Consider the following 26,611-nt stretch of genomic DNA (forward strand, 5'->3'; position numbering starts at 1 on the left):
TCTGCTCTTCTTCCTTCAGTATCCAGCACATAGTAGGTGTTCAATAAATACCTGAGGAATTACAAAACAATGCATAGACTCGCTTCCCTAGTGACTTTGCTTGCAGTGGTTATCTGAAGGGCACAGTAAATTAATAATTGCTCTAAAACTACTTGGTCTCATGAGTTAATGTTTGCTAAGTGCTTGGGGAAAAAAAGGTGTTTGTTTTTTTTTTTTTTTGGCACCATATCATGTTTGCAGTGGCACACAAATGACTCCTTCTTTTCTTCCTCCAGCTGCCAGCACTGTGCCCTCCCCCAGCTCCATGCTGGGCCAGGATCTCCCACAGGGCAGCCACCCTGCTCTTACTGCCTTCTCTCAGTCACCTCCAGCCCTGCAGTAGAGGTAAGGACAAAGCACACGCCAGGCAGACTTCTTTAAGGCCTCTCAAAAAATTCTAGGGAAATGGAATTTAGGTTGAGCTTAATGACTCTTAGAGTGACTGTGTATAGAGGGATGCAAGTTCTTGGCCAGGCATGGAAGAAGCTGTTGTACAGGCAGGCTGATAGGTGAGGACACACCAAACTAGATTCCAAAGAGGAGATGGAGGCTGTTACATAGATGATTGGGAGGATGTGCCAAAGCAGCTGGTTTCTAAAGTGTATATGGTGTGTACACATAATATAAACCTCGACTATAACTGGCAGAAACTACTGTAATTTTGTTAGAAGGAACTTGTAAGGTAAGCTAGATTTCCTCTCTATGGGTAAAAATTTTAAATATTATGATTACATTCTCTACAATTTTTAAAATATCTGGTGATAGCAAATAAAGGGGTTCTATATTACAACAGATAATCATAGGCTGCACTTTTTCCAATGTATTTATTATTATAAAAATTGCCCTTATTTTTAGGAACTCAATAATTAAATAGTTTAAATGTGATTTGGAAAACAAAAACTGGTTTTTTATTAAGAATTGCTGTTCTTTATGCACAAATTCAATAATTTTTTTCCTTTTGAGGTCATATTAGCTTTCAACTGGTTGTGCATAATAAATATCTCACAGTAATACATAGAGAGCTGGCTTCAGGCGCAGCATCATTAGAATGAATATCGGTGGCAGATCTTGTCTTTAAGGCAGGAGCGTGTCATATTTTCCACAACTTTGAAGTGACTTGTTTCCCGAACCTAACCATGAGGTTTTATGTGTGTGGAAACTTTTTCACGATGCACTTTTATGTGCTTATTGCTCTACGTGTGGCAAATTTGCTGTCTCTGTAAACTGTTTCTAGGGACTGGCAATGAATGGTATGTGGACACAAGCTAACATGGTCTTCTGTTAAAATGATAGACCATGTAAATGATGCCTGTTTTGCTTCAAAGAAAAAAACTCAGGTAAGTTTAGGTTGAGCCGAACAGAGGAAGTTAGCTAAGTCTTACGTTTGTTAAAAAAGAAATTATGGAAGGAACCCTCCTTCCAATTAAATTGCACTAGTTATTAATCTGAAAACAAAATCAAGCCTAATAAAATTTGTAGTTAGACTATAGTAAGCTGTACTTGAAATTATGAAAGCTTAGTGTCCCCATAAATGCCACACATGAAATATTTATTTGGAAGTGGCTCCAAATAAAAAATGGTTTGTTTTTCCACTTGATTCATTACAGAATGGAGAACCCTGATTTTTCCATTTGGATAGAGCTTGTGAATCACATAGGCACTATTGAATTTTTGTTGGTTTTTCTCTTTTATTTGTCAGGTGTTTGGTACCAGACAGTTTGTCCATGCCCTCCTGCACTAAATACATGGGAGCCTCCTTCAGGAAAGAGGAGCAGGGCAGCATGATTTAGAGTGAGATTGAATTTCCTTTGCAGAAGGTCAGTGTCCCGTTGCATTACAGGGGCCGTAAATTCACTTAGGACAGAAGAAGCAAAACCTCACATGCTCTGGTTTGGTGACTAGGAATCATTGCCGGCGATTTGCCAACCAAAGTTAGTCTATGGTAAGTGTGGGTTTGCAATGTGCGGGTTGATTCTCATTCTGTGTTGTTATTTTCTTTGATGTGGGAGAGTGGAGGATGTGAAGAAGTTTTAATATAGTGCCATATATTATGATGAATAAAATATTAAGGAAATTATTGCTAGGAATTCTTTATTCAAGTGTTTCAATAGTAAGCTGGTTGGCTCTTAGGGTTCTCCCCCGAAGTGTGCAGGACTTCCACTCATGTTTTTATTGTAGTTACTCTTGGTACTAGAACTCTTCCATTTTTTTCTTATATCATATGGTCAGGGGATTTGATAATGGGCATGCCTTCTATCAAGTCAAATGCTGAGTTTGTGACATCCAGACAATTTTTGATAATAACCAGAAAGGTCCAATAAATACAGGAGTGTGATATCATTGCAAGGAGAAAGGAAAAGACACTGGTCGAGAAAGTTAAAGGTTCTTAGTAAAAAGGAAAAAACAGGGAATTGGTGACAAGCGAAGTTTAAATGGTTTCCGCAGTAAGGCTCAAATGTGATATTCTACTGGAGACAGGTAAGACAGCCCATGGAAATTTACTCTGTGTGTGTGCATGCATGTGTGTGGATGTGTGACAGAGAAATGATTTTTGTTCTTTATCTGTATCTATACCAACCTTTCTAAGAACAGGAATCGTGTCCTTCCAACTCTGCATCACCTGCTAATAGACAATTGATAAATATTTATTGGTTGGAAAGGTATCTTTTTTTGTAGCTGCTACCAAACAAGTCCAGCAAACTAGTTGCTTTGATGTGCTTTCTGTGAGATAGGCCTGAACACGGTGATGAGAGCTCAGCCAGAGACAGCTCAAGCTTAATCAAATAATTTGCTGCCGAAGGCAAGCTGTGCGCGTATCACAGAGTATTTCCTCAAATCCTTGTCGTGGCAGAGTCACAGTTTTGGGTGAGACCACCAGGGGTCAGGGCATTGTTTTCAGAAAAGCTTTATGAAAGGACACTTTTGGTGTCAAAGAGATCAAAACAAAATAAAACAGGGCAGCAGAGCTCAAACTTTGAAGCAGGAGTAGTGCTCAAGGACTGGCTCCCGGGTCTTCTCTCTAGTGATTCTGATTCAGGAGGTGGGGGGTGTCCCTGGAAATCTTTATTTTGTAAAAGCTACAGTTGTTGGAAGACCTCACTTTTGGGGAAAAAAATGTGTGGTGTTTTTCTAGCTTGTTTATCTCATTAGAGGACTGTAGGCTCAGAATCCACCAGGAGCCTGGCTCTGAGACTCAAAGAAGCTTTGATGGAGAGACAGTGCCTGTCGCACAGACCTGGGTTTGGATTCCCTGTGGCTTTGCACAAAGTCCTTTTCTGCTCTAAGATTCCAGTTCCTCCTTTTCAAAAGAGGAGAACCTTATTGCCTACCTCATAGGACTTATGAAAATAATGAATACAAAGCACTTAGCAGAGTGGTGTATAATAAAGCACTTAGCGAATGTTAGCTCAAGGTGGGGCACAAGGGGAAATGTCCATGATAAGCCCTCTGTAAAGCCCCCAATAAAAGTTTGGGGCAGACAGAGACAAGGAGTGACTAACCAGAAGGTTAGTTTTTAGATATGGGGGTGCAGGTCCAGTGTCTGAAGGTAAGTCTTAGACTGGAAGATGAAACAACATGAGGGAGGGAGACACGCCTGGGATAATGAATAACCCAGATGGTATACTTAATTGGAATTATAATTGACTCCCAAATAGTACTTAATACTATTTGGGAATCAATTAAATCAAGAGTTTAATTGATTTTCCTCATGGAAACTATGATGAGAACTTCTAGAAGGGAACAAAGTAGAATGTATCAAATTTGGCGATTGGTTCACATTGTTGCCGGAGGCGATAGGATTCTTCCACAGTATCGCAGGAAATGCATTTCAGGGATACATGCGTAGGAGGGTTTAGGGTATAGTGGCAAGATTTACTGGAGCTAAGACAAAAGACGGCCCTCAGGTACACCATGTGCAATGTCTCATCCATGACCAGGTGGCTCAGCTCTGTCTCACTGTGGAAGAAGTCCAGATTCTGAGGCCGCAGACCCACACTTGTCCCCAGCAAGCCCAGAAAGACAGCCAGGATCTAGAGCTTCCCTGCCATTAGCCTGGCATCCGAAACTCCAGTAGTCTAGCACTGTCACTGTTTCCATGCCACCTGGCCTGTGCCACTGCTAAAGAGTGAGCAAGCGTGGGTGCTATCCAGACTGGCCTTTGTTGAGCTTTGATTATATTTCCTTGGGCTTGGGAGAGAGCAGCCTTTCTTGAAAACTCTCCAATCTCTTTCCAGGGTTTTTGCAGGCTAGTGTATGTGCCCTTCCCCCATCTAGTCTCCTTCCTGGATCTTCCCAGGCTAGTGCTCTTATCCTATTTGATCTTTCCCCCAAGTTTGCCTCCTCCCCTTGTGGCCAGGGTTTTGGCTTCTACTGCACATGCCTCATAGTAAAAGGCCCTCTTCCTGTGCCACCTTGGCTTCCACTGTGCACGTCTCTGCAGAGGAATTTCCCCCTCACTGTTTATCCCGCTCTCTCCCATTCTTCCTGGAAATCTGGGGAAAGGCTGGCTGTTCCCCTGGGGAGAATGGAAAGCCGGTTGGTCCTTCCTGCCAACAAAAGGGTTAGTGTTCCTTTGGTGGAGCACACGGTTAATCCATGGAGGGTCTGCAAGGATACCCTTCCCTAGTTAATCCAGCTTAATTAGCTGTCTGGCTCCTTTCTCTTTTATTAATATCTAACTGACTGCCTACTAACAATATCTGCTACCCACCCTACATGGAATGAGAGAAATATGGTCGAGGGAGGAATGCAATAGGGACCATGATTCAAATAGACTATAATTAAATGAAATCCTTGTCTGGTAATTCAGTGTAATGTTGGGTTGTACTGGATCAGCTGGCTGATTTGTATGTGGCTGTTGTCACGTGCTCTTCCAAGATGAGCAGAGGAAATAGGACTGACACCTTAGCTGCCTTCCTTAAAAGATAAAGATGAAGTTGAGCAGCACTTAACTGTATGCTGCAACTGAAAGAGTCCACAATGTAGAGATGTGGAAATATGAAGGACGAGTTGTGGAGAGGTGGGATCAGACTGTCTCCTGCAAATCATTTCATTTCTTTGCTCTTTGCTTTCCTAAGTCACCTTCCAGTGATACATTGTGGTGAAGTATGGAAAGTAGGCTGAGTCCCAGCCCTTATATTTTTCTCACCTGGGAAGTAGTCACTAAACTGTGATACCTAAGCAAGGCCAAATGCCAACTGTTATGAAGAATTTTGTTTAACCTGAACTATGAATGTTTTAGTGTTGTGATTTTTTTTTGTTTTACATAAGCCCCAGTTTCAACTTAACTATGTTTTTACCAGTGCTGCCAATTCTCTGGTAAATAACCATGACAATAGATGGTAATTATAAATAAATGGTAAAAAAAATAGCTGATAATAGTAACCACCATTTTTAAGCACCTATAATCTGGTAGGTATTGTGGGGGCTAAAAATATTAATGCTTTTCTTTCTACCTTCTAAATTCTTCTGGCTGGACTAATTGTCAAATTAACAGAAACAGAATAACAGGAAAAATCTCAGTTTTAATACATGCACATGGAGAATTCACATAGGCTTAAAAATTCCAAAGATAGTGAGGTAATATGGGGTATATAAGATGTTTTGGGCAAAGGAGAATGGAGGCGGGTGGGATGGGGTCTTGTTTCAGAAGTGAGAATTGGCAAATTGGGACATATATGTTCAGGAAAACCCTTGCTAGGCAACTCAGAAGCAATGGGACATGGAGGGCATCTAGCTAATAGGCACTTGCCTGAAGGCTTCCTTCTTATTTTGATTATTAGTATTTTTATTCCGAAGAAAATTGTATTTTTAAAAAAGATTTTAATATTTATTTTTAGAGAGAGGGCAAGGGAGGGAGAAAGAGAGGGAGAGGAACATTGATGTGAGAGAGAAACATTGATCAGTTGTCTCTCCTACTCATCCCGACTAGGGACAGAACCGACCCGAAACCCAGCCGTGGGCCCTGATGGGGAATTAAACCAACAATCCTTTGCTTTGCAGGATGGCACCCAAGTAATTGAGCCACACCAGTCAGGGCTGAAGCTTTTCTATTTACCATACTTCATTCAAATTAAGCTGAGGCAAACACCCTAAGCTCCTCTTTCTGGAACAGGCTTTTCTGTCTGAATCTCTTGGGTAGGAAAGGGGTAGGGTCAAAGGTTCTCTCTGAGTCCTTCTTCTCAACAAACAACAGCTTACAAAAACAACAGCCCAAAAAGTCACATTTCATTTGTAATCCTTATACTAACTAACCTTGTTAAGAGACATTGCTGTGGCCCTTTTCCATGAGGATTTTGTGAGGTTACAGAGGTAGCAAATAGGAGAGTCAGGATTTGAATCCAGGCCTTCCTAATTCCTAAACCCATGTTTCTCCTCCTTTAGTATACCATCAGTCTGCTGTGCTGAGTGCGTTTGTAAGAATCTCGTATAGTTTGCTCTTTGATGCAGGGTTTGCTACACTGTTAATCAAAAATAAATGCATTGTGTCCTCCTCCTTCACTTTTCACTTGTGACTATTTTAGTGGAGTACTTTTTCCCAACAGTGATATCATATTATTTTGTTTACTTTGAGTAGTGCGTTTACTGACTAGTTTGTACTTGCCTGGGCTTATGAATGAAAGTAACATTTTTTTTTCTTCTCCAAACTACTTAAGCTTTGTCAAATTTCCCTTTTCCCTAGATATATACAATGATCTTTTGGCCATTTTTTTTCTATAGAAAAACAAAAACAAAAGCACAACTAACTCTGTGTTACAATAACTCAATTTCAATTTGTTTTAAACTATCTTATCCGACATCCTAGGCTACATATAAGATTTTGGGATCAGAAGGATAAGGGTAATGTCCCTGGGGTATATCGAATATCTTTCTCTCCCTCTTCTAGGCTGTTACTGTCTGGGAAGACTGAGGCAGGGAGAAAGGAGAAATAAAGACAGGTTTCTCACATTTAACAGTGCTTCCTCTGTGTAAGATTTAGACTCTTTCCTGGGTCACATGACTGGCAGGCTGAGGTCCGAGTGTTCTCAGCACCCTGGGGTATTCCCCAGGCACAGTCATTAATGTGAAAGATCCAGCCCAGAAAGATCTTATTCACAGAACATCCCCAGCCTCCTACATGAGGTCTGCTCATTCGCCAGCCCTCTGGCCTCAGTTGTGGAATGCCGCAGGAAAACACAAATGGAACCACTGTAGCCTGAGTTCACTTGGCCGAGGACTCAGTTTGTGGGTTGTCCCACCTAGGGTTGTGGCCTCTTTTCCATGTCTCTTTTTTCTACTCAGTTCAGACAGGTATAGGGGTTGGACTGTTAAAGCTGCTGTGTATGAAGAGGTTGAAGCTGGAAAAGAAAAGGTGGTGTTCTTGTCGTATAGGTACCCAACCTGGCTTTAAGAATGGCTCTCTTGGCAGCCTCTGTACTTGGCTTGGTGGTGACAGGCATGTCTTTGGGGAGTGGAAGAAAAACCTGCAGCATCACTCCTTTCCACCCTCACCAAGGCCACCCCTCAGCATTGCCAGTTTCCCAGTTCCCTTCCCCACTCCAGCCTTCCCTATAGACTCCATTGGGGTAGGGAAGGCACAGGCTGGGTGACAGTTGAGAGCAGCAGAACCTCTCCCCGTCCCTTAGTAAGTCTTGAAAGAGGTGGCTGCTCCAGTTGTTAGTTTGGTAGCTTCTTTATCCCAGTCTTGGAGCCCTAACGTGCAATTTGAGGTTTACAGGAAAACTTGTACATAATAGACTATTAAGATAATGAGAAGACAAGCCACAGACTGAGGGAAAACACTTGCAAAAGACATATCTGATAAAAGACTGTCAAAAGTTGTCAAAAATATATTTGTCAAAGCTTGAAAGCAACCAAGGTGTCCTTCAGTAGGTGAAGAGATAATTGTGGAGCCTCCAAACAATGGAATATTATTCAGCACTAAAAATAAATAGGCTATCAAGCCATGAAAAGACATGAAAGAATCTAAAATGCATATTAGTAAGTGAAAGAAACCAATTTGAAAAATCGACATACTGTATGATTCCAAACTTTATGGCACCCTGGAAAAGGCAAAACTACAGAGACTATGAAGAGAACAGTGGTTGCCAAGGGTTAGGAAGAGGGAGGGGTGAGTAGGTGGAGTACGATTTTTCAGTGCAGTGAAACTAGTCTGTATGATATGACAGTGGTCCATACATGTCATAATATGCTTGTCAAACCCATAGAATATACAACAGCAAAAGTGAACCCTAACATAAACCATGGACTTGGATGGTAATGATGTGTCAATTATAAAACACCCACTGGTGTGAGAGGTTGTTGGTGGGGGAGGCTGTGCCTGTGTGGGAGTGAGAAGTGTACGAAAACTCAGTCCTTTTTTCCATTGTGCTGTGATCCTAAAGCTGCTCTAAAAAATAAAGTCTATTAGAAATTAATTTGTATTATGAATATTATAAAAAGTCAAATGTAGCCAAAATAGAGAACTGCTTTCTAAATGGATAACACATTACTTCACTTTTGTATGCGACTGAATAACATTTTGTTATATGACTCCATCCCTCAGACAGGGATTTCCTGGCAAATGATAGGTGCTGTTTAGTCTTCTATCTCTTGTCTGTATCTTATACTCGTAGATACTGGTCCTGAGATGACTAGGCAGCAGCCTCTTCCCGGAAGCCTTCTCCTTGATAATGGAGCTCCCTCAGGCTGCATGAACTCTGCACCACAGTTCTGTTGTGGATGATGTAACCCTGCAGTGACTCATTACTACCTAAAAAACAGCAGTCCCCCGAAGTTGTGATTCTGTTTTCTTAGAACACTCTTTTCTGTGTTCACAACTTTAGTTCATCTTTAGACCAGGTCTAAGAAACAGAGGGAGACGTAATTGAAGCTGGCAAATTAAGAGATGGTAGAGTTCTGAGAAATTGAGCTACTTGAGTAAAACTGACATTTATTTATTATGTTATTCTTTCACATGTAGCCACAAACACCCATTCTGGGCCTTGGTGTCTCAGACTACCTACATGTCAAAACAAGAGGTTTTGCACAGCTAACAAAGAGTTAATATTGGGTAACTTTCTACCCAAGTGTTAAGAACATGTATCTCTGGGTGATGGTGTGGGAAAAAAGGGCCACATGTGAAACCCAACAGGCTGAAGGGAGGCCTGAGTGGCAGCCCCACAAACTCAGAGACGGAAAGTAACCACATAGGATAGTCTGAAATGAAAACTCTAACTAGAAGCAGTTCATGGCAGGTAGTCATGTCCTAGGCCTGTATTTTTCCCTAACAAAGGCCAGTCTTCATCTTAACTGAGGCTGTCTGTTGTCTTTTTGTGTCTACACAAAGGTGACACACCTCTTTGGAATGTCCAATTTCTTTTTTCAAGATCCCTCAAAGCATGGGCACCACGCCAGGGGGAGCCAAAAATCCCTTCATTGTGATTGTTGTGTTAATCGTTGACTATTAACTATCCTATACTCACCTATGTAAAAGAAGTACGTGTCTATCATTTTACCTTTTATCCAATCCCTAAGGTTTTCTCACTCTTGTGTCCTCCTGCCTCCCTAATATATGACCAGTGGGTTTCATGGAACTCACATCTCCTCTTTTGATTGTAATGTATAAAATAAAGTGCTAAACTGCCATTTTTCAGATCATTATCTCAACCGGTTGAGGTTTTGCTTCCTGGTGGTAATTGTCGTCAGTTTGGCTCAAATAAACTCATGAAAATTCTCTACAGGTTTGAATGTTTCTTATGTTGACAATGGGTTATAGGTAATTTTAAATTATTTTTATGCATTTTCTGCAAAATGTTTTTATAGTTGACATGTACTTTTTATCACCAGAAAAAAATCTATTTTCATATGAAAATGAAGATTACCTGAAAGAAAAACAATAAAATGTTTATGAAAATCTTGAAAGATTAGATTATAAGGACTTACCCTACTGACATAGAATAATGACAACAAAAATAATAATTAATGAACACTTCTGTGGTAGTTTCTACATGCCGAGTACTCTTCTAAGCTCTTTATTTAATTAACCAATTTAATCTTCATAACAATCTCACAATGGAAGTAATATTGGTATGCCCATTTCACAGATAAGGAAACTGAGTCACAGAGAGGCCATAACTAGCCCATCGTTAGAAAGCTAGTAAGGGGTAGATGTGAAATCTGAAAACATGTGCTCTGGTTCTAGGATAGAAGTCTTAATCATTCTACTGGGTTGCAAAGAACCATAATAGTAAGCACAACACAGTACTAGTTGGAAATTAGAGCTATTGTAATAAAAATAAATAAGCTGGCAATAGAAACTAGATTATAGAAAAGTTTAATAAGATAAATGATGCACCATAAATCAGTGAGACAGAGGGTGGTAATTTTATAATGTTATTTGGGGAAATTTATTATTCAGATAAAAAAAAAATTCAGGTTAGTGCTTTGTCCCCCATGAAAATAATTACCCATTTTACTCCAAGTAGATTGAAGAGTTAAATATAAATAGTTAAACCAAAATAACTCACAAGAAATATAGATGAATATTTATCTGATCTCTGGATGGAAAAGAAAATTCTGAATTTAAAAATAATTAAGGAAATCACAGAGAAAAAGATTGATGGATAAAATCAAAAAAGTTCTGTATGTCATAAACAAAATGAAAAGATAACAATGAACACATTTAAGAAATTTTGAAAAAATAAAGTAGTTTTCAAAGATAAAAAATCTGACTTTAAAAATACATGTATGTAAAAAAATCACAAAAAAGGAAAACGAAGTTGTTACCAAAATATGAAAATATCCTCTTTTATAGTATGAGAAAGACAAATTTTCAAAAATTCAAATCAAAATAAAAATAAGGTAACATTTCACACAGAGCACATATTAACAAACATTTTTAACTGGTAATAAAGATTGTCAGGAGTTCTGCAAGATCAATGATTTCTTGTACAACCTTTCTGCAAATAATTTAGCAATACCCATCAAGAGCCTTAAAAGCAGCCATTTTTTCAAACCAAAAATATTTTTATATAAGAATGGAATCTAAGAAAACATGGACAAAGATCTATGTTCAATATTCATTACACAATTATTTCTAATAATGAAATGTTAGAAACAACTTAATATTTAATAAAATTAAATTAGTTCCCAATAACTAGAAAAGATGGTACAGCTAGCTATAGGATGGGCTATTACATCACAATTAAAATCATGTCGTGAGTAGTTCTCAGTGAGAAAATAAAGTGGTTATTAGATATCAGTTTAACTGGTACAGTAGAGCATACACAGTAACTTAAGCATAATTGTCTCATTTAGTTAAAATTTGAATAAAAAAAAAGGTCATTTGCCATGACCAGAAAGGTCATGGCAAATGTTCATAATGGCTATTGGTGGTGGAGGGGGTCTCTATATTTTATAAACTGCCTAAAACAAACAGATAATAATTGGGAAAAAATGTATATCAAATAAAAAATAAAAGAAAGAATACAAGGGGCCAAATAGAAACTAAAAAGTCAGGTCATTGAAAATGGTGAGGAGCACATGGATACAATCTCCTACCTGAAATGATGGCAAAGCCAAGTGGAGCTTGGCTAAACTAAAGCAAACTAAAATATTAGAACAATTAATGCTCTTGAATGGTACCTTCAAAGCATTAGCGTCAATAGAAGAATTAAAAGGACAGACCTTTGCTTCTTGCTAGATTTGGGAGAGATACCCCTGAGAAATGTTGATAAAAGCCAGTGTTTTTCTGAAAGAAACCAGTTCCATGCCCAAACTCACCTTTTTACAGATGTCACACAGATGTTCAGCACCACCTGTAAAATGTCTGGTTAAGTAAGATGTTTTCAAAGGAATGAGTCTTGGAATTCAGCCTCTAGCATTTTCTCCTTACTTTGTTTAAGTCTGTGAACTTTCCAATTAGTGCTGCAGTATCAGTTTTGGGGAGTAGGGGAAGCAGCAACAAAAGTAAATGTAATTTGTTAATTAGCTGTTGCTTGTATTTTCCTATAGTCTAAACATACAGAAGTTTTCAACTCTTCCTAACTTTGTTTGAATTGGACTTCCTAAAATGTCTTAGAGGAGTTTGAAGCTCAAATTATTTTCTTTAACTGCTTTTCTCCCCTGGGAAGTTGGATGCATTTATCTCTAGCTTATAGGATCTGCTCCATGGCCAGGAGAATCCATTTTCCCACATTTTCAGTTCTCATGTGAACCTCTCTGGTTTGTAGTTAAACGGTTCCAGAGTCCAGCCCTTACATGACTGATCTCAGCATGCTGGATCCCCAGTCCACACCATCAAGTTTATGCTTTCACTCCTTTCCCATTCCTCTGAGCTGTCTCCCTGACCTCCCCGGCACTAGCCTTCCTACCACCACCTAATTCCATATTCCAGCAGTGAGTGACCTCTTAGTAGGGAAGCATGGTAGAAAACAACACTTTTCTTTCCTTCCTTTTTGGGAGGTATTAATGTATTTTGGTTAAAATATGAACATAATGTTTTATGTCTAATACACTTGGACAGAAACAAAGTAATTAAAGTTGTATTTTCCATTGAGTCATCACTGAGCTGTTTTAGGCAGAGAGGAACATGTTCTTTCCCCCTCAGTCTCAGTAAGATTCCATGGGGTTCTCCATCTGCCCAGGAGATGCGATCTGGCTGTTGTTGGATCCACAAAACACGGCATCACTGAGTCCCAGGGCTTTAATCATCATGGCATATGCATTGTGTTGCTGCTGTGCTCTGCTGAGCCAAGCGGATGATGCATATGAATTCACACTCCTCCACTCTCACCTTTTGTCTCCCATCTCCACTTTCTCCCTGAAGGCAGTTTTGGCTGCCACCACATACTATACCCCAAATGCCAAATTTTCAAATGCAAATGTTGTTGTTCCTATTTACAGGAACATCTTGTCACTTGGGCCAGTTCATCTTTCAGTGGGTACATACCTACTGGTAGTACAGCTATGAGTTTGCTGCTTTATAAATATAAAAGTCACAACCAGAATTGTGAAATGCTAATTTAAAATTGGAAGGTCCACAGGTAGGCTCAAATGCCTCGGGAGTCACCGAGTCTCTTTAGAAGTGTGGAGCTGTACCAACCTGGGATTTTACTCTTTGTCACATGAGCCCTTCTGTTCCCCCCTGGAATCCCTGCTGCTGTGAACCTCTACTGCAAACCTTGCCACCATTGTCTCCATCTCTAGCATTCATTCATTCATTCATTCATTCAGCAAATACAGAGAGAGCACCAACCAGGCCGGGCACTCTGTTAGGTGCTAGAGACATAAGTGAAAAAGAGGAAAGAGATGCTGCCCCAAGGGAGCTTACATTCTATTGGAAACTACAGAAAAGAGAGAGCCAGTTACAACATGGCTCTACCAATACTATCCTTACTTCTACTGCTAAGGCTACTACTACTAGTATCACTACTACTTCTACTGCTACTATTATCACCGCCACTGCCACCGCTACTGCTACTACTTATACTACTACCACTACTATTTGTTGTTGTTCTAGTACTAGTACTTCTACTACTGCCATAACTACTATTGTTACTTCTACAGCTATTACAACTGCTATAACTTCTACTACCACCATTTCCCCTCCTCCTCTTACCACTACTACTAATGCTTATTTTTGGGGGATGCTATATTCTGGGCACTGTCCCAGGCATTTTTTCATATCTTTAAAGCAACTCTGAGCAAACAAACATGTTGTCTACATTTTACAGGTGAGTTTACTGAGGTTCATAGAGTTTAAGAAACTTTGGGTCATTGAATATTATTCTTAAGGTATGGCATGCATTAAAAACTAATATATGAAATCTGGTAATTTGTGACAGCATGGATGGACCTGGAGAGTATTATGTTAAGTAAAATAAGTCAGTGAGAGAAAGACAAATACCACATGATTTCACTTATATGTGGAGTCTAAAGAACAATATACACAAACAAACAAAACAGAAACAAACTCATAGATGGTTGCCAGAGGGGATGGGCATTGGGGAACTGGTGAAAAAGGTGAAGAGATTAAGAAGTACAGATTTGTACTTACAAAATAGTCGTGAGGATATAAAGTACAGCATAGGGAATACAGTCAATAATATTGTAATAGCTTTGCGTGGTGCCAGTTGGGTACTAGAAATATTGGGGGAAACACTTTGTAAACTATATGGTTGTCTAACTACTGTGCATACACCTGAAACCAATACAACATATCCATCCTTAGGGCTCCACCTTTATGACTTAATTACCTCCCAAAGGCCTCATATCCAAATACCATCACATTGTGTATTAAGATGTCAATATATATATTTTAGGGTCTTCCTGATGGCAAGTGAGTCCCATGTAGAAGAAACCCAGTTTGTCAGACTCCACAGTCAGCAATCAGTGAGGAGCACTGAATGCTCCGTCCTGGGGCAGCAGTGTCACTAGGCATTAGTTTTCTGTTTTGTTTTGCTTTGTTTTGATTTTGTTTGTACTGTCGGATGAGTATTGGTTGTTATGGGCTTAGAGCCATTAATTGGCCAAAAAAGAAAAAAAAGAAAGAAAATAATCTGAAATACTGTAGTTGAAACTACCCCTTTTGGGGACAGAGAGAGAGGTGCTTGGATTCTCAGATTAGCATTAACATCAGCACTTCCTATGTAACCTGCAAATATACTGATGCTTTGGCATGCTCAAAAGTTTTATTATTTTTTTAAAAACTCATTTTTAATGAAAAATTTTAAACTTGTAAGAATATATAAAATAATAAAGACTACAAAAAAACAAATTGAAATTTTTATTCTCCATGCTAGGTAAGGGGGTATGTGTGAGTGTGAGCGCCTTCGCACATATTTAGGGTGCTTTGGCAGATGGATAAGAAAGTGTAGACTAACTCTACACTTAGAGTTAGTTACAGCATGTGTCCAATCAGTTCAAGATCACTGAAGAGGCACTTGTAGTGGTAGCAAAAGAGGTATGGCCTGGGAGACTGAGAATACAAGGTGTATTTAGCCACGAACCATGGGTTGTGGGGTTCTGTTTCTTGTTTTTGAAATAAGGTAATGTCACCTTCAGTGAACTTTGTCTTTTTCTTCAGCTTTACTGAGATATGACTGACAAATAAAGTTGTAAGATATTTAACTTTATTTAAATATTTAAGATATTTAAAGTGTATTATGTGATTATTTGATACATGTATACTTTGTGGAAGTATCCCCCTCATTGATTTAACACATCTATCACCTCACATATTTACCTCTCTTTTTGTTTTCAGTGAGGACATTTAAGTTCTACCCTACTGGCAAATTTCAGTTACATGATACAGTGTTATCAGCTATAGTCACATGTTATACATTAGGTCCTCAGATCTTATTCATTTTATACTGAGTAGCCTTCTTGTTGAAGCAACCCTTTTGCTAAAGGCTTGTGATAAATGGGTACTACAAGATATCAGAGAGAATCATTGGCTCATTGTTATCTGAACATGGCTTTCCACTTTCTTTTACCAAATGTTGCTGTAGGCAGAGACAATGGGGAAAAAACAAACAAACAGAACATAGTCTGGAGGAAGGCTGGGGGTGACTACTGCATGAGATAAACCTTGTGCACATTTTTTTTTCTGGTGGCTTGAACCAGCTTTCAGAACTCCCAGCTAAGTGTTGTCACAAAATCTTCATAGATAAATTTTTCCCCTTCAAAACTTTCTTATAGAGCTAATTTAGGAATGCTTCATATCCCTATACTATTCTGCCTAATGTATCAGGGAGAATTTTGAGTATGCAATTTGTACAGACCACACTTTATATTCATTACAATTCCCATGAACATTTGTTTATATTCACTACATTATGATAGAATCAGCAGGTTTTGTTATTTAGTCAATCTCTTGGTTTATTTACTCTCACCCAGTTTGTACCCAAAGGGATTTAAAATGGCTAAATTTTAGTGGAATTCAGCAAGTTAGCTCTTGACCACATTTAGCATGATTTCTCTTGTGCTTGGAAGGCTTTTACCTTTTTTTTGTGTCCAATTCACTGTAAGCAGAGAGAGTTCTCTTTGATTTGAGAGGCTGGTAACATCTCTAAGTTAAATAAAGGAAATGGAGCTATAAAATTTTTCCTGAAATGCCTGAAATTTTGATGAGGTGAAACTCCTGGTTTGTAAGAAAAAAAAAGTCAAGTATAGCTACCTTTAAGGAGCTGAAATGATATTTCATGTGTCTCTAAGATACCTGAGTGAATTAAACCAAACAGGAAAAAACAGAAGTCCCTGAGTCAGAGAGGAACTGCTCATTGCTCATTTGACTTTGCAAGCAGAATGATGAAGCCATTACACTGAAATGTACAAAACTTAAGCTAACTTATATCTCAGTTCTGAAGTGTTATGGTTATGCTCCCGCATCATGAATCCCATTGCAACCTTACCTTACCCATTTCCTTTAGACCATGCCAACCCTTCATATCTCTAGAACTAGATCATGCTTTTATCAACTTTTTAGATTATGGGGCACTTTGGGAAAGACAGCCCCACCCCATCTTTCGAATGATGTGCCCCATTCTGTATAATTTGAATAAGAAAAGTGATGTGAGAACAAATGGAAAGATCAGCCTGCCTTTGACATAATTGAGCAATGCCTCCTATGGCTGGCAGTCATCTGTAATATGCAGACCACTGTCACACCCAATGAAAGTCATGAAGGGGAAGCAGAATGAGGAAGTGGGCGGGAAGTTTTTAATTTAGTGGTCTTGTAACATTTTGGAAAATGTAAGTCAGTGTGGTATTTGCAGAAGTTTTCACAATGTTTTCAAAGATGTCGTTTACCGTCTCTTGCAACTTCACCTAAAAATGCTGGTTCCTTTTAATCCTTTAATGTAAGAAGAAGGGAGAATGTTTCTCATCCAAACGCAACAGTCCACATGGGTCCCCAGTCCACATGCCATGCCAGTGCTCAGCAGCTTGGGGTTTCTTAGATATTTTAATTAACATTTATTGTGTGCTTAGTATTTGTCAAGTACTTCTACAGTACTTTAACTTTCACAGAAACCTTATGAGGTTGGTACTGTGTTTATATAGCTATGAAAATAGGCACAGAGGGAGAAAACACAGCTATTGTCCATCGTTTGGGCCATACTGCCTCATGGAGAATGCCTTATGTGGTGCCTGCAGCACTTTTTTTTAGCTCTTTCTCTCTTATTTTATAATTATTTTTAGAAATTTAAATGATTTTGAAGTTACAGAAATACGTGGGTAATGTAGGGTTAAAACATACCAAAAAAGAGACCGAAAGAAGTCTTCTTCCCTTAAACTCAAGGACTACTCCACAGAGGTGGAACTAGTATACATTTTTAATATATTTAGAAATCCTCTATGTATAAACAGTGTATCTATATGTATGTATATTGAATACGTATTTATTTTAGTTTGTGGATCTCTTAAGGAACTTATGTTGTACCTTGATGTATTATAGTCATTTGCAAAAATGACTGTACTCATTTATCTGAATTGACTGCAAGCTCTCTGAGGTCTTGCTATCTATACTGTTCTGGTTATTTGTTATTAAGTAACAAATGATCCCAAGACTTAGTGGCTTAAACTAATGAGGAAATTTATTTTGCTCAAACATCTCATCTTTCCACTCAGCGTCAGCTGGTGGTTCAGATGCTGGGGCCAGCCTCCTCTGAAGGCTCATTTGCTCACATGTGAGGTGTTTGGTGCTGTTCTCAGCTAGGCCCTTGAGTGGGACAGAGACTAGAGCACCTATGCATGGTCTTTCCATGTAGCTGCTTGGCTTCCTCAGAGTATGGTGGCTGAGTTCCAAGCATCCCAATGATACTGGGCAGAAGCTCTACTGCTTTTTAGAACTTACCCTTGGATGTCACATGGTATCATTTCTGCAGTGGTCACAGACTTATTGAGACTCAGGGGGAGAAGGTATATCCTGACTCTTGAAAATGACATTATTAAGAAGAGCGTGTGGGTGGGGCTATATTGATGAGGCCATCTTTGGAAAATACTATTTGCCACAAGTATTTTATTATCTTAGGCTCATCCCTCTACTGTTTAGACCAGGATTTTCAGCCTTTTTCATCCCATGGCACACATACTAATTACTCAAAATCTATATAATATATATTAAAAAATATTTTTGCTGATCTGACAAAAAGTAGGAATAATTTTGATTCATTCACACTGGATGACTGTTGTTGTGTTGGCTGTTGTCATTTTTTATTTGACAGTCTAAAGGAAAAAAGATCAGTGCCCCTGATGAAATAGTCAGGTATTGCATGTTTTAAAAATCCTTGCAGAGCACCAGTTGAAAATTGCTGATTGCTGATCTAGACCTTTATCTCATAGCTTCATATGCAGTAAATGCTCAATTAATGTCCAGGAAATTAAATTGTTGGATCAGGATTAGGTGGAGGAAGCTATCTGCTGAGTTGGGCTAACAAGGGAGGGAAGGTAGTGGCTCATGCTTGGGACGATGTTGCACGTTAACTCAAAAACAAGATCTAGGTGTAAAAGCTCACTGGGAACAATTGCTAGGAGTGACTAAAAATACTATTTCTAAAATAATTCCCCTGGGGTAGCTAGCAGATGCCTTGAGCTTTCTTCTTTGTCCAAGAGGTTTCTGAGAAGTGCCATTTTGATAGTGAAGGGGAAATGGGCTGGTACCATGCTGAGTTTCAGGTTAGCAGGTGCTTTGCACTGAATCTTCTAAGAACCACAGTCAGTGTGTCAAGTCCTTCCCTTTCTGGTGAAACTCACCTGAATTGCTCCCATATCTTTACTGCATGTTTGGCAGTGGTTAAATTATTACGAAGGTGACACTCTGGGTAGAAACGATGAGGGTGGAGTATGAAGGCTGAATCTTAGATTTTATGGGAATGAATTTAATAGGTGCTTATAAGAGCAGGGCCTGAAAAACTGGTAGTTTTGATGTTGGTTCTCTGGTATTGAGAATAGGGCTGTAGCACGAGCTAAGGTTTGTGCTGAAGAACACAAAACAAAGCAAAGCATAAGAGAAAGGTGGAGAGAGAATTAAAGGCCCTGTTCACAAAATTCATTTCAGAACCCATTCCTGTTATATCTCGTTCTTTTTTGGTTTCTCTGTGTTCTCCCTTGTATTGATCTTCATATTTTCTCACTTGGTTTCCTCGGTCAGTTCTCAACCTCCTCGGCTCACTAGGCATCGATTAAAACACGTGTGCTTACGTGGCACTGCATCACTTCAACCTGATAACCCTGAATCAGCCTGGGAATCCTACCAGCCTGTGAATAATCTCCACCACACCCCCACTTCATCCCCTGCAGCATGGACTCGGACAATGGCAATGCACATACGCTTGGTCTCCCTTCACAGTGGTTTTAACTGGGGCATTTGACTCCAAGGGCTCTGCTTTTCTTCCCATTTTGCCCTTGATAGAGTTAGAGCACAGTCATTAAGGTTCAGTGATGATGTGTTTATAGGGTTTAAAACCAAAGATACAATTTTAAAAGAACTTGTGTGCTCATATTTAAGTATTTGGAAAACTTCTATCAAAGAAACAAGGTCAATATCTTTGGCTAAATATTTCTGGCTACTGTCACATTGCCTATACTGAATTCTCCATCCAAGTGGGTATTCATAGTGTTGCTTGAATCCATTTTCCCCTGAATTTAGTTTATTATTTTTAACATTTAAACTGTTTTAAATCATTACTTTTGAATAGGACATCAAAGGCCAACCTTTAGCTGCGTACTCATCACTGTCCACATGCTTTCCCTTCTGATAAGATTCACTGGTAAAGTATGACATCACAGTAACCATTGGGGGTTGTCTGATACAGGAAGAGGAAGCAGCTGAAATGTGAATTTCATGGCAGCCTTTGGTGCTGAGGTCAGATTCTTTTACTGGACATAGGTCTGAAGGGATTGTCAGACAGTTACCTAGTGGAGTTCAAGGAGTACATTTAGTGTCATTTTCCCAATTGTCGATTTTGGAAAGCTACAGAATCTTGGGATTTGTTGAGCTGTCCTAGCAAATGGCTTCTGCAGTGTGGGTAAGATTTTCTAATGTGATTTAATTTTTGGACCTCAGAGTTTGAACACTGTTTGCTGGAGCTTGACTTCAGCCGTGGCAGTGAAATAGCTTTTTGCCATCACTGCCTGTGACATCTTCATCTTTCCTGTTGCCCTGGATGGTTCAGCATCATCAACTCCCTCTCCCAGTTTTCCTTACACCTAGCAGTCACAAAGTCCAATTGCTGATCCATCTCCAGTGCTTCTGGATTTTACTCTTTCCCTCCCTCATCCCGCACTGACATTGCTTTATTTTAAGCCTTTATTGTCTAAGATTATGGCATTAGTTGAACTGGGCGTTAGCTCTCTCCCTTACAGTTATGTTATAATCCACTACTGAATCAAGTTTGCTAAAATTTTCATTTAATTAACTTATGTCTCTGCTAAAATAATTAGTGACTACCCTTTGATTACTTTTTAAATTTAAGTTTACTTTTATTAAACTTGTTGGGGTGACATTGGTTAATAAAATTATATAGGCTTCAAGTGTATAATTATATGATACATCCTCTGTATATTGCATTGTGTGTCCCCCACCCAAAGTCAAATCTTCTTCTATTAGCTTGAATTCAACCCTTTGAACCAGCCCCAGTAAGGTGCTCGGTAGTTACCTATTGCTAAGCAGCCTACACTCCTGAAATACCAGGATTTTATCAATCTCTGATCAGTTTTCTCCTATTGATGACTCTCCTTATACTCTCATTCACATGTGAACTGTTAATTCTTCTGTGGCTGCCATATCTGTTCAAATTATACTGATCAATGGCAACTCTTATCCCAATCTCAAAAAGTAATCAATCTCTGTGTTCTATCTTCTTGAAGTGTTTTGTGCCATTTCTGTACTCTGTGGAAGTGGGCATGTTGATCTTTTACTAGACTTGAACAGGCATGAGATTTTAATAACTTCAATATCTCTGTCCCTTAGCCTAGAGCCAGATATTATAGTAGGCCTTTGGTAAAAGTTGTTGTTTCAAATTTTATTTTTCAGATTCTCTCTGGGAAGAAGTTAAATTTAACTTAGACCCGGAACTCAAGTTTTTCTGTATATGAAGTTTGTAAAGCAGCTAGTGTGGTGAAAGTGTCTAATTACTCTGATGTATTTTCTAAGTAAAAAATGTGATTTATTGAAGGGTATTTAGGAGATAAAATTGTCAGAGGACATTAGAACGATTTCCTTAAAAATTGGAGGCACAGTGATTACTCTTGTGTATTAGACCTTATCAACTCTAACAACTCATGTAGACATAAATGCTACATATATAGGAATGCCAATGGTTGTTTACCCAATGTGTTGACATGAGAATTTTTTTAATCAATAGTTGATTGGCTTTGTTGCCTTTATTTTTTCTTTTGATTTTCAAGGGCAATAAAAGAAATAGTCAAAACATATTTATGACTCATTTTCAATGAATGAGAGCAATAATATTTCCCCCTACTTTTAAATTAAAATTTAAAATGATAAATTTATACAAAATTGGAAAAGTTTTTCTCCTCCTTTTCCTTTTTTTGTTGTTCAAGTACAGTTGTCTCCATTTCCCCCCACCTCTACCCCTCACCCTATTCATCCCCACCTCCCACCCTTGGTCCTACTCCCCAATGGCTTTGCCCATGTGTCCTTTATACATGCTCCTTGACAACCCTTCCCCATTTCCCCTCTGTTATCTGCTCCCTGGTTATTGTCATTTTGTTTTTTATTTCAATGTCTCTGGTTATATTTTGCTTGTTTGTTTGTTTTGTTGATTAGGTTCCACACAAGAAATTTTTAAGTATTTGATTTATATACCTTATGCCTCTATTTCCCTCATCTTTTTCTAGAGGTAAGGTCTATTGTGTGGTATGTTTATGAGAAGTGAGACCATTAATTTGTCTTTCCATCTTCCCATATGCTAACAAGATCCAACTAATGTGTAGGCTAGTTTAAGAATTGGGGTTACAGAAAATTGCATATTGAAGTCATAAAACTGCTATATTTTAAAAATTCTTCTTGTGTTTTGTTGTTTCAAAGTGTTCTTCTCTTGTATTAAAAGTTGTAGCATTCACAACTGATTCTTTTTGCACCTGTAACAATATTTAGTGATCCTGTTTTCAGTTTTGAATAGTGTGTCATTTTTCCATTGCTACCTTCAGGTAATATACACATTTTTGGTAATGTTATTCATAATGGGCCCGCTTTTCAGTCCCCAGTACACTTAACTATGTCTTTTGGGTACAGATCTTCCTTTGAAGCCAGTGGGAGCTTTGTTCACAGATGAAATATGTGGCAGGAAGGGGACCGTTTCCCACCTTTGTCTCTCTGTCTGACTCTTTCATCATGTGTAACAATGTTTTCCACTCCTCTCTAGATAAGAATCTTTTTGTGAATTTTCTATATTTAACATCAACTCTAAAATGCTGTTAAGCAACATCAGCCATTCTCACCACATCCACCCAGATTAAAACTGAGTCAAAGACAATTAGGTTACTCTGGCAGGAACTGTGACCCCACCAACGGATAAATTTTTATAGTACCTTCCAGTCCCTGAGGATATGTGTTCTCGCCTATAGATTCGGAGAGAGGGATTAAGGCAATCTCTTTGCATCTCCTTTTTATTTGAGAAAATATGATTTATTTATTTTTTTCCACATTCTTGGTTTTTTGTGTGACTCATTAGGGCTAGAGGAGTGCTTGATGATACTGAGTTCTCATATGCTCAGTCCTTATACATGGTCACTGCATTTCATCCAACCCTCTTTCCCTGCTGCCTTGCCTAACTTTGTAAAACTTCAGAAAAAGTCACCCCACAAATTCCCTTGACAATACATGTTAATGTTGAACGGCCTTTCCTTTCTGGATAGCACCGCCTCAAGTAGGCACCTGAAGAATCCTAATCAGGTTGTTCTTGTCTGGGCATCTGATGAAGTCAGTTATGCCCTTTCTTCATAAGAAGACTCCTATCACATCAGTCCTCAGGCTCTAGCCAAACCTCATCATTCAAGCCCTGACTTCCCCCTGTTTTCTTCTTTGACTTTTCTTCAGTTACTCACAATCTATGAATAACTAAAATTGGGGCTTTCTGAACTCTGAAGCTATTTTTCATATTTAAATCATTTCTACATGAAAAAAACTCAGTGGGGGAAGTTTGTTTTGTACCAACCAGTTAAGCTCTAGTTCTTCTAGTTAAGAAACCCAAGGACCAGGAAGAGAGACTCCTGTGACAGCTTTAGTAAAAGAACAGTCTTAGTCCTCCAGTCTGAGTGTTTTCACAGGAACGGGGTTGAACACTCAAGGACAGACAATACATATTTTCTAAATATTCCATTATAAATTATTGGTAAGCTGATCTCAAAGGCAATTTCCCTGCCTTTTGTTCAGAATAATTTTGTTTTGGAATCAATGTTTTCCTCTAGTTTATTTAGAATAATTTCCTATGTGTTCTTGGGAAAATCAAATACCCTGATTCTACCCAAGTACCTTGTCCATAAAATGAAGCAGAAGAGTGGGATTGTGTCAATGATGTTCTTAACTCTAAACATATTTTTAAAATTTTGTGATCCTAAATAAACTTTGTTGTGGATAACTTGAAGAGGCAGTTGGCAGAAAGACATGAATTATAAAGTTAATAAAAGTTTGTCCAATAAATTTAATTAAAAAATTTGAAGTCAGATTAGATTCATCTTTCTCCCTCTGAAAGTCTTCACATAACTTGGGAAGAACCTCCAACCTTCTCCTCTTGCTGCTTTCCTTCTGCTCCTTTATCCCCTCATTTTCTCCACATTCCTCTTATGCTCCTCTTTCTTTCCGCTTTATTCTTCAACAGGAAAAAAGGCACAATTTTTCAAGGATGTTTATGTAATGGTTTCTCCAAATTCCAATTGTAATGCAGATTGATATTGAACAACAACATAAAACCTGGGACAATGTCCCTATGTGGCTTTTAAACTGTACTACTTGTTTATTCAATTAACTTTGCATTTCCCTAGTTTTCCACCTGAGATAGCAAGGGCTCAAGAGAAAAAAATAGAGTGTGAGATTCCTTTCATATCCACAACAATTTTCTTTCTCATGAAAAAAGTCATGTAATCCAGTGTGCATCTTAATACAATGGGTTTTTATTGTTTTAATATATTTTATTATTTTTTAAAAATAATAAAGTATATTTTATACATTTTATTTTAATATATTATATTTTATTTTCCAATGAAATTCTAGTAACTGTGATTTTAAAAAAAGATTTTATTTATTATTTTCAGAGAGAGGGAGAGGGAGGGAGAAGGATGGGGAGAGGAACATTGGTCAGTTGCCTTTTTCATGTGCCTGGACCAGGGGTTGAACCCACAACCCAGGCATATGCCCTGACTGGGAATCAAACAGGCCACATTTCACTTTGAAGGACAATGTTCAACTAACTGAGCCACACCAGCCAAGGCCAGTTACCTTGACTGATTTTGTATCGTATCTCCTTTCTTACACCACCTCAAAGAACCAAGCACAAAAAAGTGTCTTATATTTAGAACAGACAAAAAAAAATCAGTATTTGTTTTATCTTGGACTTTTTCCAGATATTTAAAGAATGAAAGGTGTGTTTTTTTTTATGTTTTAGTATTGAGGATTTTTTTCTTGTCAGAGTATATTTCTAGCAATTTGGTAAAATGTTGTAAATCAGTTAGAGTCTTTAAAAAATTTGTTCTGCCAGGACTGTGAATTACATTCCTACATATTCATTTTGAAATGATGGATGCCTGACAAGCAGTAGGCAGCAGGACTGAGTACGAAACGATTCTTGTGTCAAGCTTCAGAAATCTTAGCAATCTGATCTGTAGCAATGAAAAGGAGAAGGAAAAGAGCAAAAGCAGAAATATGTATGAGAATTTGGTCTTAAGTCAGAAAATAGCAGCAAAGAATTATTTTTACTAAGGAAGAACAGAAAGATTGTAAGTTTAGAGAGCTGGAACTTTTGATGCCATTATGAACAAATGAACGGATTATTTCAAGTTTTTTTTTGAAAAGCTGTGTCTTATTTTATGCCATGTCAAAATCTTAAAGATTAGTTGGGAGACCATAAAAATGATTGAAAGTTTTAGCAGGCTGAATTTTTGAGGAAAGATGAAAAAGGGGCAAAGTAGTCTCTAATGATAACCTCTCAATGAAAGGCAGTGTGATTTGGTGGGAAGATCACTGGTCTGGAATAGAAGGCCAGTGACACATTTTACAGCTGCTCCCAATGACCATGTGTCTCCAGGCAAGTCGATTCCCCTCTTTGTGTAAAATTATCCATATCAGTAAAATGTGGGTGTTATATTGGTTGATTATTAAGGTCCCTCAGCTCAAACTTTATAATGGCTTTTTATCTACCAGCAATACAGAATGAGAAGAAATGTGAAGAGTATGGACTTCACCTTGATAAGAAAAAAGTAAAATATTTTTAAAGCTAAGGATAAAACATTCAGAATTTGGGGAAATTTTATTTAATCTATGATGTTGACATTTGGGTTCAATTCTTATCTTCTTTTCCTTCTCTTTTCAAAGCCCATTGTGTCTTGGTTATTCTTAACAGTGTTCAAATATCAGCCATAAAAAGAAAAACAAGAGTATAAATAGAAAAATCAATGCCAAGTACCATTTCTTCTAGGGAGTCCACTGGTTTCCTCTCAACCTGCCCTACTTATCTTTTTTTTAACCAGGTTGGCATGCCAATTTTGTGTGTTTATTTGTAAACCATGTTTTAAAAAAAGAAAAACAATTATAAAACTAAATAAAATTAGCCATGGCAGGCAGATCTGTTGGTTAGAGTATTATCTTGATATTCCAATTTGAGGGTTAGATCTCTGCTGGTCAGGGCACATACAAGAATTAACCAATGAATGAATAAGTAAGTGGAACAACAAATCTATGTCTCTCTCTCTCCTTCTTCCTCTCCCTCTCTACCACTTCCCTCTTTCTCTTCTTCTCCCTCTAAAATTCAATCAATAAAAAAAAATTTAAAAATTAAATAAATTAACAGACTAGAAGTACTTAAAAGGCAATAACATAGAATTGCATTTCTCTCTGCCCCAAATCATTCAGGAGCCAGTGGAATCAAGTAAATAATTAACTACGACTCACTTGGAGAATGATGAAGTGAACTTCCGGGTTTGTTGAGCAAGAACTAGCAGGATGCAGTTCAAAGGTCCCATGTAGTCCAAAGGTTCCAGGACAGGACTCCTGCCCTCAGGGAAATTACATTTCAAAAGTGGACAGAAAGGGAAATTTACACAAAGCCAAGATGGTTCACTGGAAAGTGACAAAAGCCATTTTACCTCCTAGTGTGTCCCTAAATACTCCCAGCATTCCATACAAATTCGCTGCTTTTCCTGTGGGAGTTCACTGATTTAGGTTTTGGTTTTCCAGTTGCTTGAACCACATGCCAAAAGCTAAACTGTTAAGCAAAGAATAGCAAACAGCAAGCAAGGGATACAGTGGAGAGTGACCAGTCCATAATGCCATGCACTTGTAAACTATTGTATAGTAAAGGGAATTTTTACTTTTTGAAAATTCAGAGGCATGGATATAATAAAATCATCATTT

General features: G+C 38.3%; 1 protein-coding gene across 4 annotated transcripts in view; it reads left to right on the forward strand.

Moving 5' to 3' along the window:
- Window positions 1-277: 277 nt before the first annotated feature.
- Window positions 278-26,611, forward strand: part of LOC123813229 (cytohesin 1 interacting protein) — a 63,897-nt gene continuing 37,563 nt past the window's right edge. For 2 of the 4 annotated variants that reach the window (XM_045830234.1, XM_045830261.1), the window contains exons 1-2: window positions 278-384; window positions 1,739-1,981. Coding sequence is in view for 1 of the 4 variants with exons in the window: in XM_045830261.1 (XP_045686217.1) it covers window positions 1,979-1,981 (3 nt within the window). In the remaining 3 variants the exon portion in view is untranslated. Of the gene's footprint in view, window positions 385-549; window positions 722-1,738; window positions 1,982-26,611 lie in introns of those variants that run through there. The other 2 variants (XM_045830252.1, XM_045830243.1) reach the window with 2 other exon arrangements.

Source organism: Phyllostomus hastatus, unplaced genomic scaffold (assembly GCF_019186645.2).
Source record: "Phyllostomus hastatus isolate PE091 unplaced genomic scaffold, TTU_PhHast_1.1 phas_contig_1, whole genome shotgun sequence".
Taxonomy (NCBI): domain Eukaryota; kingdom Metazoa; phylum Chordata; class Mammalia; order Chiroptera; family Phyllostomidae; genus Phyllostomus; species Phyllostomus hastatus.